General features: G+C 39.8%; 1 protein-coding gene across 1 annotated transcript in view; it reads left to right on the top strand.

Annotated features, from left to right (window-relative positions):
* GNPTAB (N-acetylglucosamine-1-phosphate transferase subunits alpha and beta) overlaps nucleotides 1-15,348 on the top strand; it is a 73,168-nt gene that overhangs the window by 31,423 nt on the left and 26,397 nt on the right. The window contains exons 4-7 of the mRNA XM_042947509.1: nucleotides 1,073-1,114; nucleotides 3,146-3,351; nucleotides 9,233-9,297; nucleotides 9,566-9,700. Of these exons, the coding sequence (XP_042803443.1) occupies nucleotides 1,073-1,114; nucleotides 3,146-3,351; nucleotides 9,233-9,297; nucleotides 9,566-9,700 (448 nt within the window). The remainder of the gene's footprint in view (nucleotides 1-1,072; nucleotides 1,115-3,145; nucleotides 3,352-9,232; nucleotides 9,298-9,565; nucleotides 9,701-15,348) is intronic.

The raw sequence follows: 15,348 nt of genomic DNA, 5'->3' as shown, positions 1-15,348 counted from the left end.
TTAAAAAAAAAAAAAAAAACTAACAATAATTGGAATTAAAAAGAAACAACAACACACAAAGTTCTATGAATACAAGTAACAGTGCATTTCAGAAGGGTAGGGTGATGTTCACAGTGCTAATCCAAACAAAAACCTGCATCTCAAATTCGTGCCATTACAAGATTTTGTCACCCATGTGTCTGACCCTTGTTTCTTGGTACCCAGTGAGGACTCAGCCACTTTGTCAGATGGCCATTTTATGACTGTGCTATTCTAGTGATGCCTTGCTCTCTGAGGGCCTGAAAGGAAAGGAGTCTCCCACGGGTTCTTGCTTACTTAGTCTGGGTCCCATGTGTGATACCTTCATGAAATAAGGTGTTATTATGGAAAAAAGATTCATGGTAAGACCCATTATTCCCTTGAAAATAAAACAGGCCTACAGACTTAACTTTTTTCCATTTGATAAATACAGTACAAAGTATGTTCCCTTTACCCCTTTTAATGTTAAATCATACAATATGGAATTAGAAACTGCTAATTTTTTTATATGTGGAATTTTGATCATTTTAGTTCTTTTATCTGAGAAAGGTACAATGCACTTGAATGGAGAGCCTTAAGAGCTAGAAATCTGGCTGATATAACTTCCCCTCTGATTCCTTAGCATTTTCTGAGAATTTCTCCATTTCTCCATTCATTTCTTCATAAATATGATGGGTGCTCCCCAGTTGCAGGTCATTGGCCATGTTACACTGCAACAAATTTTCTCTTTCTCTTTGTGTCAGAGAATAGGATACCTTCCCAGTGCATGAAAATAACTTTGGCAGCCTGGTACCATGTTTTAGTAGTAAAATGTAAAAGCTTAAGTCAACTTTCATGGTTACTGTGGGAGGTATGTGATAATAATTTTTGAGCATATTTCATTGAAACTTAAAATTTATTATGCATATTAAATGATGTAAGCATTGTATTTCCTAACCTACTAGTTAGTCCAGTGGAGTAACTAAGAAAATCATTGTTGTTAGTTACCTTTTGTTCACATTTAGGACTAGTACTAGCTCATGAATATGTAATGAAATATATTTGCTTTCATTAGAGAAATCCTTGGGAAGAACGCAACAGAACCAACCAAGAAGAGGTAAGTGTTTTGATTTTCCTCTTAGGAATAGAAGTTGAAGTGAAACTTCCAGGTTCTTGTTTTTTGTTGGATATACAGTATTTTGTGTTTATTGTTCCTGTTTAATCCCTCATCTGCTAGCTTTAGACCCCCAAATTAATTGCCTCTTTTAGATGGGAAATCTTGCAATGCCAGAGGCATAGTTGATTGAGAACTCTTGTTTGGGTTGTAGCTAACAAAAGCTTTATTGTTTCTGGATGGGTTAGGTTTTTGGATGTAAGGTTTTTCTGCTCTGCTGTTTCCATCAATCTGTCTTGGTGTGCTGTTCTCTTGGTCCACTTAATGTGTAACTTATACCCAGTGTTTTCATTTATAGGATTTATATCCATCATTCAATTGTGTGTTCATTATATATTTCCTTATTTTTAAAAGCTGTCATAGTTGTATGTCTTATATTTAAGGACTTGGGAAGGGGATTTAGCTCAATGCCAAGAATCAGATGTGTCTATTGTGATTTGAATCCTACCAGACTCTGATAGGTCCTTAAAACAAAACTGCCTCACTGACAAGCAGAAATCTCTGTTAATGGCACTTTCTCACTTAACCATTAGTCTTAAAATAAAAGAGTTATTTTATAGAAATGATCCTGAGGAATTTTGAGATTTACAAGTACCTTCTGAATCATTTCTTTATGTTCTATATATTTATTTATAAATATACCACTGTTAAAACTGTTATTTTTAAATGACAAATAAAATTTTTAATTATTTAAAGTAAGGATGCCATGTTACAAAGGATTGAGAGGAGTGAAAAGAAGATACTTCTATGGCCCCCATTCAACAACTGTGATCATTTTATTATTCCCTTTTTGTGCATATATTTATAGTTGTAATTTGTAATCTCTGTGCAATTTTGTATCCTGCTTTAAAAATTTTATATAATCTACACAGCTATGTTCAGAAATTATCTTCATGCTTCTTACTTATTCTTACTTATCAACTTTAATTGTTGTATAATATCCCGTAAAGTAACTGTACTATAATTTACTAAATATTAGGCACTTCTGTATTTTCACTATTGTAAATAGTTTGCAATCTTATATTTGGGTCTGTGGCATTTTCTGTATGTGGGTTTGTTTTTCCTGTTTTGTTTCTCTTCTCCTACTTGGACTAGATTCCTGGAAGTGAACTACTGAGGTAGAAGCATATGTATAAGTTTTTATGGCTCTGAGTATACACACATATACTATGAAATTGCTTCTCCAGAGAGAAAATGGGAACACCCATCTGCAGTGACACCAGCAGTGTTTGAAAGGGATAGGTTTACTGGACTTGCAGTAACATTGAGTCCATTTTTTGAGCAATGCTAATTTAGTAAACAAAATGTGATAACTCTTTTTTTTTTTTTTTTTTTGCATTTCTTTAAATATTAGTGCAGTTGGACAATTTTATATATTGCTTAGCTAGTCATAGCTCTCTCTTTGTGAATTCTCTAGCCGTGTTTTGTCCATTGTTTATTTAGGTAATATGTTTATTCTAGGCATTCCTTACATTTAGATAGAAATACCTTATACATTTATATTAGAACCTTGTCACATTTGCTGTTGTTTCCATTGGTGTCGTGTCTTTCGAATGTACTTTATTGTATTCTGATCAGAATTGATAAATTGTATCTGGTAGGATGATACTCTTATTAAACAGAATTTATCTATTCCCGCTCTGCCAAATGATATAGGCTTCACTGGAATTATGAATAATCTTTAAGATGGTAGTAATGAAATGCTTAGTTTCTTGTGCACCTTTGAGTTAGTAAATTTTGGTGATAATCATATTAATAGGAGTTTGAAAGCTTGAGAGCTGTACTTGTTTAATAATTTTATGTCCTACTTGCTCTCTTTTTCTATTCTTGAGATAAAAATTCTTTGTTTATTAAAAAATTATGATTTTTTATGGATCTAGAAAAACATCTGCAAAATTCAGTAGTACCAACAAGCTTTTTAGTGTTGATCACATTTTCATGAACGTTTGTGAGCATGTTGGTGTTTGTTTCCAGCGAGAAGCAGTTGGAATGTTTGTTGACATACTGCATTAAGGTGCCAATGCTCGTCCTGGACCCAGCCCTGCCAGCCAGCGTCACACTGAAGGACCTGCGATCTCTTTATCCTTCTTTTCATTCTGCCAGTGACGTATTCAACGTTGCAAAACCAAAAAACCCTTCCACTAATGTCTCAGTTGTTGTTTTCGACAGTATTAAGAATGGTAAGATCACCTTATGGGTATTTGAAAATCATGTTCTCATTGGCAGTTTGAATAACAAAATTCTGAATGGAACAGACATGATTCAATTTTAAAGAAGTGTCCGATAAACTAAAAACATAACAAGAGAGGCAGAAGAGCTGCCGCTGTATTTCAGCCCTAACTTCAGAAAGGGATTTAATACATTTTACTCTGTGTAATACACTTGTCTTTCTGTGCTGTGGTCAGGACCTTAACTTTGATATGTAGATTAACCTTATTCTCTAGCCTCTGAGTCATTGTGGAGGCTTATTATTATTATTATTATTATTACCACCATATAACTCTTCAGCAAGGTTGTTTTCTACAGTATGGACAGAACATACCTGGAACATTCTTACTTTACGTCCTGAAATAACTGGTTATACAGTTGATTTGGCCAGATAATAGAATTGAAATTGTAATTTCCGGCCTAGAACAATACCTGCATCTAGAGATCCCATCCTCCTACTTGGCCACTGCGTTGCTGAGCCCCATGCCTGTGTCTCCTCTGGTATGCTGTCTCTCATGCTTCCTCTGCACTGAGCAGAGTCTCCTTAGAGGCTCTATGTTTTTCACTTGTGTAAAATGAAAGCTGTCACATTCCCTTTATAGCATTGAGGCCTAGTCTCAAGTTCCCATTCTTTCAGTGTCATACCTCCCAGCTTAAATCTTTGGAAGTATCTTCGATGTGTTCTTGCTTTTTAATCTCCATCACCAGTATATTGACCTCACCCTATTACTTTTGCTTTCTGCAAATGATTCTCCCCTTTCTTACTCATCTCACCTCCCCCACACCAGACCCAATTTCTTCACACAGGCTCCAGTGATAGCCGCCTAGCTGCTCTGCCTACCTACCTATAAAGTTCTTCTCCAGTCTGTCCTGCACATAACTGTAAATAAATCAGAAAGCTCTGATTTTATTGGTTCGCTCCTTTTTGAAGACAATACAGTAGTATTTGTTTTTCACACGATAGAGAATCCTTTTCCCTGGTGTTCAGGACTCAGCTTTGATTGCCTTGACTCTGCCCATTGTTCCTCACATTCCAGCCCTCCAGCATCTCCTCGAGGCTGCCCTTGTCATCACACGTGGTGCTGCTCTCCTGGTCCCCTTTCCCTCCTAGCCCATCTCCTGTTCTTTCCCACCCCATCTCAAGTTCTGTCTCCATGAAGATCCCGAGCAGTGCATTCACAGTGATTCTATTTATTTTGACTTTTCTGTATCCCTGTACTTGTCACCCGACTCACAACTTAGTTGTTGGTTGTGCAGGAGTTTATGGTATTTTCATCTAATTTTTTAATCGAGCAGAAACCTTATCACTTACCAATTTGTGTCCTGAACATTATCTAACATCACACTATCTTCCTGGTATTTAATGAGGTATTTGTAACTTGAAAGGGAATTCAAGTTTCCAAGTTAACCTTTCTAAGTATAGATATCGTCCCTTTATGCTATAGATTTGTTTCTGAACTGTTTTGTATAAAATATTTTTGTTTTTAAGTTACAGTTTAAATATATAGGGAAAGTAAAGGGATAGTCTTGGACAAATTATAGCAAATTAATCTGTTTTCTTGTTTGGCTAAATTCAGCTTTGTTATGTACGTATGTATATATGTATGTATGTATTTCATTTTGAGAGAGAGAGAGTGTGGGAGGGACAGCGAGGGAGGGAGATGGAGAGAGAATCCCAAGCAGGCTCCACACTGGCAGCACGGAGCCTGATGCGGGGCTTGAACTCATGAACTGTGAGATCATGACCCGAGCCGAAATCAGATTCTCAACCAACCGACTGAGCTACCCAGTCACCCCTAGCTTTGTTCTTTAAGTAACTATAGTTAAGGTGCTCTGATAACATTCCATCTGAAGAGAAAAAGGAATGACATTATGTTAAGAATCATAATAATTCAGTTATAATATCTATGGAGAGAATCTTGGGTTTTTCCTCTGTGAATTTTATAACATGGTAAAGACTTAAGAGGTTGTAAATTTTGATATAAATAAAATCTGTATTAAACTAGAGTCTTCTAAACATTGTTTTTGAATTCCCACCTGGGTTTCTGTTTGCCTGCCCTACTTACTCATTTGTTGAGTAAAGATTTGTTGGGCCGGGGCGCCTGGGTGGCGCAGTCGGTTAAGCGTCCGACTTCAGCCAGGTCACGATCTCGCGGTCCGTGAGTTCGAGCCCCGCGTCAGGCTCTGGGCTGATGGCTCGGAGCCTGGAGCCTGTTTCCCATTCTGTGTCTCCCTCTCTCTCTGCCCCTCCCCCGTTCATGCTCTGTGTCTCTCTGTCCCAAAAATAAATAAAAAACGTTGAAAAAAAAATTTAAAAAAAAAAAAAAAAAAAAAAAAAAAAAAAAAAGATTTGTTGGGCCATTGCGGTTGTTCCAGGAAAAAGGGAAATGGCAGAGAACAAAAAAGACACATCCCTACCTTCATGGAGCTCATATTTCTAGTGCGCCGTAGACACATTCTTTATCCTCAATTATCTAGATGAAGGATTGCCAAATTCTTTCTTAAAGGATCAGATAATAAACATTTTGGGCTTTATGGGCCAAGAGGCAAAATGGAGGATATTATGTAGGCATTTATATAAGTATTTAACATTTAGCCTTGTTAAGATGTCAAAACTGTCCTTCACTTGGGGCTGTACTAAAACAGGCAGTGGTTAAGTTTTGGCCATGGAATGCCGACCCTGATCTCGATAAAACATTTGTTCCACATTTGATGTTCCATTTATCTCATTTAACCTCTTTTCAGTTAATTATCAAAAACTGTTGACTTTTTTTCTCTTTATGAAATACGTCATTTCTGCCCCTCCGATGACTCTGCTACCCTATCGAGTGGACAGTACTTCAACCGCCACACAGTCTAGCCCTGTAGCCTGGGCCTGGGTTTCCTCAGCAAAGTGGTGTTTCCAGTTAAGCTTACTCCCTTTGATCTAGAGGAATTGAATTTTCTCCTGTGATAGATCACTTTACCTCTTGACTACACTGACCTTTACAAGGAATTATAAAGTGTTTCCTTGTAGCTTTCTCATGCTGGTTAAACTTGTACCCTTTGGAATCTTACAGAACTAATGTAATATACTCCCTTTCCCAGGTGACATTTCTTTTCATTCTTACTCCTTTAGCTGTCTCTTAGGGGCTTGTGTTCTAGTTTGTTCTTCTCAGAATGAGCTTTAGTTTCTGTTACTTTTATAGTGTGTCAAGTAGAATAGAACCTTTTTTTTTTCACTGTGGTTCAGTCTGCAAAGAGAGTGGGTCTGTTCATTCAGTAAGTATTTATTATTGAGTGCATACTCTGTGCCAGGTACTTTTCTCAGTGCTGAAAATGCAGCAGTGAAGAGAGAGACAAAAATCTTTGCCCTCATTGAGTTTACCTCTTGGCAGAAGGAGACAGACAAATACAGCATACAAATAAATTATATAGTTTGTAGGAGACAACTGGTGTACAGAAAAATTGAGCAGGGGAAATCGAGTGATAGGGGCAGACTCACTGAGAAGGTGATTTTTGAGTGAAAATTTAAAGTAGGTGGGAGGACCAGCAACATGAATATATGGGGAAGGAGTGATTCACTTAAGTGGAATAGCACTGCAAAGTCCCTGAGGCAGGAGTGTGTCTGGCGGGGAGGCTGGTGTGGCTGGAATAGGGTGAACAAGGGAGAGGGGCAAGAGATAAGCCTAGAGAAGTAATGGGGAACATAGGGGGTCTGCCCTGGCAGCCATGGTGAGGACTTTGGCTTTAACTCAGAGTGCAGTGAGCAGTCATTAGAGGGTTTGAGTACAGGAGTGATATGATCTGACTGATGTTCCAAAAGGAGCAGTCTGGCTGCTGTGGTGGGAATAAACTGAGGAGAGGCAAAGATAGAATCATTCAGGCAAGATTCAGGCAAGAGGGAAGGTGACTTGGATCAGAGTAGTGGAGAGAACAGGTTGGATTGAAGGTCAATCTAACAGGATTTCCTGATGGGTTCATGGTGGGGAATAGAGCCCCGCTTTCGGTGAGCCCCAGTTCCTTCTCTCTCTCTCTCTCTCTCTCTCTCCCCCCCCCCCTCCCTCTGACCTTCATGGAACACTCTCTCTCTCTCTCCCTCCCTCCCTCCCCTCCCTCACTCAGCACCCTCTGTCTATTAAATAAATGAGTGAGTAAATTAAGCAAGCAAGCAAGCACAGAATTACAGTAGAAATTCAGTATGGCCACAGCACATTGTTGACTCTTACTGAACTTGCCCTGGACTAAAACACCTGTCTTTCTAAAGAAACAATCCATGCTAGGGGCGCCTGGGTGGCGCAGTCGGTTAAGCGTCCGACTTCAGCCAGGTCACGATCTCGCGGTCCGTGAGTTCGAGCCCCGCGTCAGGCTCTGGGCTGATGGCTCGGAGCCTGGAGCCTGTTTCCGATTCTGTGTCTCCCTCTCTCTCTGCCCCTCCCCCCTTCATGCTCTGTCTCTCTCTGTCCCAAAAATAAATAAAAAACGTTGAAAAAAAAAAATTAAAAAAAAAAAAAAAAAAAAAGAAACAATCCATGCTAATGCTCCAATACTTCTTAATTTATGCTCGTGTAGTTGGTTTTTGGTACCAGCTTAAAGGTCTTAACCTTTGTAGCAGATTTCATTTTGTTAGGTCTGACTCATTGCTCCAAATAAGAACTTTGGGGAACCCCTAGTATGTTATCCAGGATAATCACTTCTCTGTTGGCTTTATGTAAATCCACACATTTCATAGAAGCATGCCTTCTATGTCTTCCAAAACCTTGAAAGACTGTTGAACAACACAAACCTATGGCACGATCTTCGAAACCTCTCTCTAGGTTAATTGTGGCTTTATAATTTCAGTTTTCAGTCAGAATTGGTTATAATCCACTGAACTTAGGATCTAGGCTAAGTGTCTGTTATGTCCATAGAGATGACGTGAGATGTCATTAGCTACCTTGCTGAAATTGTGCACAGATGACATACCACATCTATCAGAGTTCTCTGATCTGCCAGCATAGGAGAGAGACAGAAAGAGACAGGTGCATATCTGATAAATTTATTTGTTATGAACTCATAATTCTTAGTGCTCAGTGCTTCCTTTAAAGATTAACAGTATACTGCAAAGGCTTTGCTTTTTTTCATTGCTCACCAGTTCTATTTTTATGGTACCTCTGAAACTCTTTCCCAGGATCGACAGCCATCTTGACAGGCCAGACCCTGCTTTCCGTGCCCATTTTGAAGATGACAGCCTTCTGACCTCTCCTATTTAACAAGATCCTTGGGCTCTCCAGATGACAGCAGCAAGCAGATGATCTCATTTGTCCCCATCACTTTAGAACACTCTCCCAGTTGGGCTGTGTCATCGCCCCTCTGCACCCTCCAACTTAATCTGCTCTTTTCGGCCTTACTTGATGAATTTTAGGATTTCATTGTCACCCTTGAGGGAACCCTAGGACCTACAGTGGTTCCCTGCTGTTAATCATAATGCCATTGGCCTGGCTTTCAAGGGCCTTTCTTCTGGTTACCCCTTTTTCCTAGTACCCACCACTCCCAAATGTTTTACTTGTGCCAAATAATTCTTTTTTTTTTTTTTTTTTATTAAATATGTCGATGTTTGCTCCTACATCTGCGATTCTCTCAATCTGTCATCTTCATGTTTCTGCTGCCTGTATGAATCTCTTCTACAGCACTGCAAAATTTAGCATTTAATTGCACACTGGTATTACATCATTCCCCTTTTGTTGGATGGGTTAATTTTGTTTCCCCCAGCTACCTGTTTTTGAGACCATATAACAATCTGCTATACAGTCTCAAAATGCTTTGTAGTGTCCTGGCAGATATCATAGTAGTATTCATTAAGAATGTGCTTGCTTATTGTATTCTTTATTGTAGTTGAAGATGCCCAGAATGGAATGTTTAAAGGAAACAGCAAACAGACAGTTTGGAGGGGCTATTTGGTATGTTATTTTAAATCAATTGTATTTATACAGTAGGTTAGAATAAAAGTATAAGTAATAAAGCTGTTTTACCTTGAGAGGCTTTTTGATACTTTTCCTCTCAGCCTAGCTTACAAGTATTAATGAGTGCCAATTTAAGTAACTGTAATGTTCTGATTTTGAAGCTGGTTGATAGATGTAGTAAATCTTTACTAGTTTTCCCAGCTGTAAGTTTTTACCAGCCATATGGTGTGGAAAGTGAGTTGTGTTTTTCCCTCTCTTATTTTAGACCACGGATAAAGAAGTCCCTGGGTTAGTGCTAATGCAAGATTTGGCTTTCCTGAGTGGATTTCCACTGACATTCAAGGAAACAAATCAACTAAAAACAAAATTGCCAGAAAATCTTTCTTCTAAAATAAAACTGGTAAGAGCATAGGAACTGAGCAGTGAGTATAACATATTTCATGTAATGCCCGACTGTTCTCTGTGGTCCATTTGAATTCTAGCATAGCTGATAGTCATAAGCAGAGCAGGTCTCTATTCTGCCACAGTGTTGTCTTTCTTTATGGAAGATCCTTACCCTTTTCTTTTTATTTGGGCAAAAGTCGAAGAGTCTTACTTGGTTTACTGGATTCCCAGACAGAAACATGATTCATTTGTTTAACAAATGAGCTCCTACTGTGTCTCAGGTGCTGTTACACCTGCTGAGAGTATAGCAGTAGACAAAACAGACAAAAGCCCTGGTGGAGCTGACAGTGCAAGGAAATGGAAGCACAGGGGAGGGAGTAGGGGAGGTCAAACTCACAGTAAGTCGACAGGGACTGCAGCCTGAGCCTTTATTAAGAGCCTTCACTCATAGAGGAAGGATGCGTCAGATACTTGGAATTTTGATAACGTGAAAGCCTTCTTCACTAATAGCTAATTGAGCCACCAACGTATTTAGAACTTGTACCTATTAACTCCATATGTTTTTGTTTTTTTTCTAAAGTTTTTTTTAACATGTATTCATTTTTTTTTCAACTTTTTTTTTTTTTTTTTTTTTGGGACAGAGAGACAGAGCATGAACGGGGGAGGGGCAGAGAGAGAGGGAGACACAGAATCGGAAACAGGCTCCGAGCCATCAGCCCAGAGCCTGATGCGGGGCTCGAACTCACAGACCGCGAGATCGTGACCTGGCTGAAGTCAGACGCTTAACCGACTGCGCCACCCAGGCGCCCCAACATGTATTCATTTTTGAGAGAGAGAGAGTGTGAGTCGGGGAGGAGCAGAGAGAGAGAGACACAGAATCCGAAGCAGGCTCCAGGCTCTGAGTTGTCAGCACAGAGCCCAACATGGTGCTCGAACCCACAGACCGCAAGATCATGACCTGAGCCAAAGTTGGATGCTCAACTGACTGAGCCACCCAGGCACCCCTAACTCTTAATGCTTTGATGCCATTTCTTAGGGTTGACTCTGGAGGCTGACCCAAGACATGCCTTTTCCTTAACATTTATTGTTTTCAAGCCACTTGCTCTATTGTGTGGGTGTTCTTTCCTTTTGACCTTATGTCAAGACGCCTGCGGTTCTGTCAGAAACATTCCGGGTTATGAAACATGAATGCCTTTTTCTTAGAACAGAAGGCATAAAGTTCTGGGCTCAGAAATTTTTAGGGTCTGGTTTTCTTGATTTTGCAAGGAAACATTCTTTAAATTCTGCCACGGTCAGGTTCCTGATTCTTACTTCCTTCTATTGATGTCGTTTAACAATTTAGAGGTGAAAGGGTAGAGATGAGGAAGCAATGGTGGGGGAGAGCAGTGATTGGAGAGTTCTTGAGTTCCTGTCTTGACCATATTTTTTATACTCTGCCCCACTCCTAAAGTTCCCTTTAACTTCTTTTCTCCATAAATGTACCACTGTTTTAAGATATACTACATCACCTCTGTAAGTGCGATGGTAATAGAATGATATTTATATTCTTTCTTTTTTTCATATTTTCCTGTTTTTTTTATGGTACCTGGAAATATGGTAGTGTGCAGCTAGATCAGGGTTGAATTATTACTGATCTTCAGTTATTTAAAAATAGATATTCCTCCTTCCTATAAGTTTTTTTGTTTGTTTAAATTGAAAAAGTTTGACATAACACTATGTAAATTTAAGGTGTACAACATGTTACTTTTTTTTTTAATGTTTATTTTGAGAGAGAATGAGCAAGCAGGAGAGAGGCAGAGAGAGAGGAAGAGAGACTCCCAGGCAGGCTTCACGCTGTTAGCAAAGAGCCTGATGCAGGGCCCAATCTCACAAACTGTGAGATCATGCATGACCTGAGCTGAAACCAAGAATCGTCTGCTTAACCGACTGAGCCACCCAGGTGCCCCTATGATATGTTACTTTAAATACATTTATGTATTGTAATATGATTGCCATGGTAGCAGTATTTATCACTACATAATTATAGCACAGTATTGTCTATATTGATTATACTGTGTATTAGCTCTCTCTGGCTTATTTATTACTCATTGCAAAGTTTGTGTTTTAAAACATCGGTCTTATTCCCCAGTCCCCCATCCCCTGGTAAATACCATTTTACTCTGTTTTTTATGAGTTTGACTTTTTTGGACTCCACAAATAATTTGTCTTTCTCTGACTTGCCTCACTTATTAGTGTAATGTACTAAGCATTAGGTCCATCTATGTTGTAACAGATAGCAGGATATCCTCCCCTCTCATGGCCAAATGGAATATTACTATATTCCATTATGTATATATGCTACATCTTTTTTTTTTTTTTTTAATCTGTTCACCTGTTGATGGGCATTTTGGTTGTTTCCATATCGTGGCTATTGTGAATAATGCTGTAATAAACATGGGAGTGCAGATGTCTCTTCAAAATCCTGTTTTCATTTCCTTTGGCTATATGCCCAGAAGTGGAATTGCTGCATCATATGGTAGGTTTATTTTTAATTTTTTAAGGAACCTCCATATTGTTTTCCATAGTGGTTGGACCAATTTACATTTCCACCAACAGTGGACAAGGGTTCCATTTTCTCCACGTCCTTGCCAGCACTTGTTGTCTCTTGACTTCTTGATAGTAGCCATTCTGACAGGTATGAGGTGGTATCTCATTATGGTTTTGATTTGTATTTCCTTGATGATGAGTGATGCTGAACATCTTTTCATGTCTGCTGGCCACTTTAATGTTCTCTTTCAAAAAATGTCTACTTAGTTCTGCTCATTCTAATTTATTATTTATTTATTTCTCCTTTTTAAATTGGATTTTGTTGTTGTTAAGCTGCATGAGGTCTTTATATTTTGGATATTAACCCCATTATCTAATATATGGTTTGCAAAAATTTCCTCCCATTCTTTAGGTTTTCCTTTCATTTTGTTAATTGTTTCTCTTGCTGTGCAGAAGTTGTTGAGTTTGATGTAGTCTCATTTATTGATTTTTTATTTTGTTGTTTGTGCTTTTGGCATCACGTCCAGAAACTCATTGCCAAGATTGCTATGGAGGAGATCCTTCCCTTTGTTTTCTTCTACGAGTTTTATGGTATCAAGTCTTATGTTTAAGTCTCTGATCATTTGTAGCCAATTTATGTGAGTGGTGGGAAGGAGGGATCCCTCTTTTCACTGTTCTGCATGTGTTTTTCTCCCGTCACTTATTTTTCGTACTGATTTGGACAGATAAAAGCATAGATTAGCATTCGTTTCCCCCAATGTTTATTTAGCTTCTTGGCTTCCAAGCTATTGGTTCGAGAATTATAGACACGTGTAGCTGTACTTCTGACTGTTAGCTCAACTTCCTTATGCAGAAAGAATGACATTCTTGAATCTGTTTATATGATTCCAACTGTAATACATTTTTAAAGGAAAGAAGGTTCATGATACATCTCCATCCTCCACTCGGGTTTGACCACCCCACTGCTCTTTGGCTGCTGCAGGTGCTCACCAGTGCTGACGGCTTTTGGTGCGTCTGTTGGTGGATGGGTGTGTGCCACCAAAGAATGCCAATCCTAGTAGCAGTTAACCCTTCAGCAAACTATGGAGTGGTGTGTGCAGGTAGAAGTAGGGCGGGGGAGTACCTTGAATTGGACGAGGAGTACCAGCAAGCTCTGTGCTCTGTGCATGATGATACCCCCTTCCACCATTCATTCACCCAGCTGGAGCTTTATTTGGACTCCCAGACTTGTCTTTGTGGAGGCTATCACCCCCTCTGAGGGTCAGGCTGAGTACCCACAACATTCATTACAGGTCATTTTCCTGATGCCAACACCTGCAATCAATTTCAGGGATTAGAACTTCTGGTTTTTGGAGGCTAAAGAGAAAATGACCAAGGGGAACAAGAGGAGTGTATCAGCAGTTGAGGCCAATTCTTCGAGTGACTGTTTTTCTGTAGGTTCCTCTTCCTGGTTTTATTATGAATACCTTGAGAATGAAGTTTCCTGTCACTGGGTTCCTGTCACTCCATTTAGAGTGTGAGCTTTTAGTAAATGTCTGCTGTGTGCCAGGGAGTGTGCTAAGGATCACTGAGTGAATAAAAGCATTTAAGTAATTTTTGGGGGTGATCACTTCCAAGTAAGTGTTTATACAGTGTTGTAGGAACACCTGGGCTTTAGTTGTACTGGGGCAAGGAAGGCTTTGCAGAATAGAAGGAATCTTAGCTGGGCCCTGAACACAGCAGCCGTTCTCCTGGCAGAGAAGGGAGGGGGAAAGACCATTCCAACAGTAAGGAACAGCTTGAGCAAAGGACTGGAGGCCTATAAGTCAATGGTTTCCTGAAAACCAAGGCAGCTGGTTCCTGGAGGCTAGAAACCAGGCAGGGATTTTGCTGGTGCTGAGAAAGGGGAAAAGAGATTGAGGCCAGATTGAGAAAGATCTCCTGTTAAGGTGCCTGAACTTTATCCTGGAGACAGGGGGCAACCAGGAGCACTTAATCTGTTTCTAAGGAATGTAATAGGTGAAGGTATGGTAGGCAGAGATTAAGCAAGATGAGGCTGTGCAAAAAACCAGTTCAGCCACTGTGGCTATAGCCCGGCAAGATGTTCAGGTTCAGCAAGTGCCTTGGCAATGGTGCCAGTGATGAGAATGGTTCCAAAAACATCTGCAAGAAGTCCTCAGCATGACCTAGTGACTTATTAGCCATTGGTGAGAGGGAAGGAAAAATGAAAGGGGAAGTGGATGTTACTAGTGAAGATGGAAGTGATGGCTTTAACCACATTTGGAGCCTCCATGGGGGAAGCAAGTTTTTTGGAAAGGAAATCCAGAGCTTAGCTTAGGGCGTGTTATGTTAGAGGTGCTTTGTGGCATGTGGGAGAAGAGGGCTGTTAGACACTGGACTTCAGGACCTGAACGAGCTGGACCGTTTTGCCCTCCCAGGGTCCTCCGGGAGGACTTGAGGTAGGCCTGTGGCCTCCGAGCACCCAGGGCTCGGTTATGTCCTTTAGACCCTGCCTGGGCATGAGTGCCCAGGACAGGCACTGCCTGTTCACTTGTGTACCCCTCATGATTACCACAGGGCCTGGCACCTAGGGGGCCACTCCAGAAATGCTTGTGGAAGGCATGAGCAAGAAGAAATGCTGTGACTGAGAACATACCTGCCGTGTACCATGGCCTGGAATATAAAGGGAAATGTTTGAGCAATGTGATTATTCTAAGAAGTCACTTTGGGTTTTGGTACCATAGTCATATACGTACAACTTTGCATTTATCGTTCTGTTTAGAGCAAAACCAGAATCTCCTCACTCCCGAGGAGGGAAAGTAGGGTTGAGTGTAGTTGCAGTTGCAGAACAATAGATTTGAATTCATTGAAACTCTTATGTGGCCTATAGTTTTACAAATAAGTCTTTTCTATTAAAAGCTTTCTAGTTTGATGTCATTAATAACCCTTTATCTGTAGAATTTTTGTACATGATGGACACAGAATTCACCTTTTGGGAAAGGAGATCATCCTTTGGTCTTTATTTTTAGCTCACTCTAAATCATTCTGTATTTTCAGTCATTTTTACTCATAGTGGAGTTTTCACTTGTTTTTTGATTTTTCGTTCACTTCTTTAACATATGTTAGAGCATGTGGAAGAATCTTCCCAGAGCTCTCAAG

The sequence above is a fragment of the Panthera leo genome, chromosome B4 (assembly GCF_018350215.1).
Source record: "Panthera leo isolate Ple1 chromosome B4, P.leo_Ple1_pat1.1, whole genome shotgun sequence".
Classification (NCBI taxonomy): domain Eukaryota; kingdom Metazoa; phylum Chordata; class Mammalia; order Carnivora; family Felidae; genus Panthera; species Panthera leo.
The sequence above is the reverse complement of the archived record's forward strand: the minus strand, read 5'-3'. Positions and strand labels throughout refer to the sequence as shown.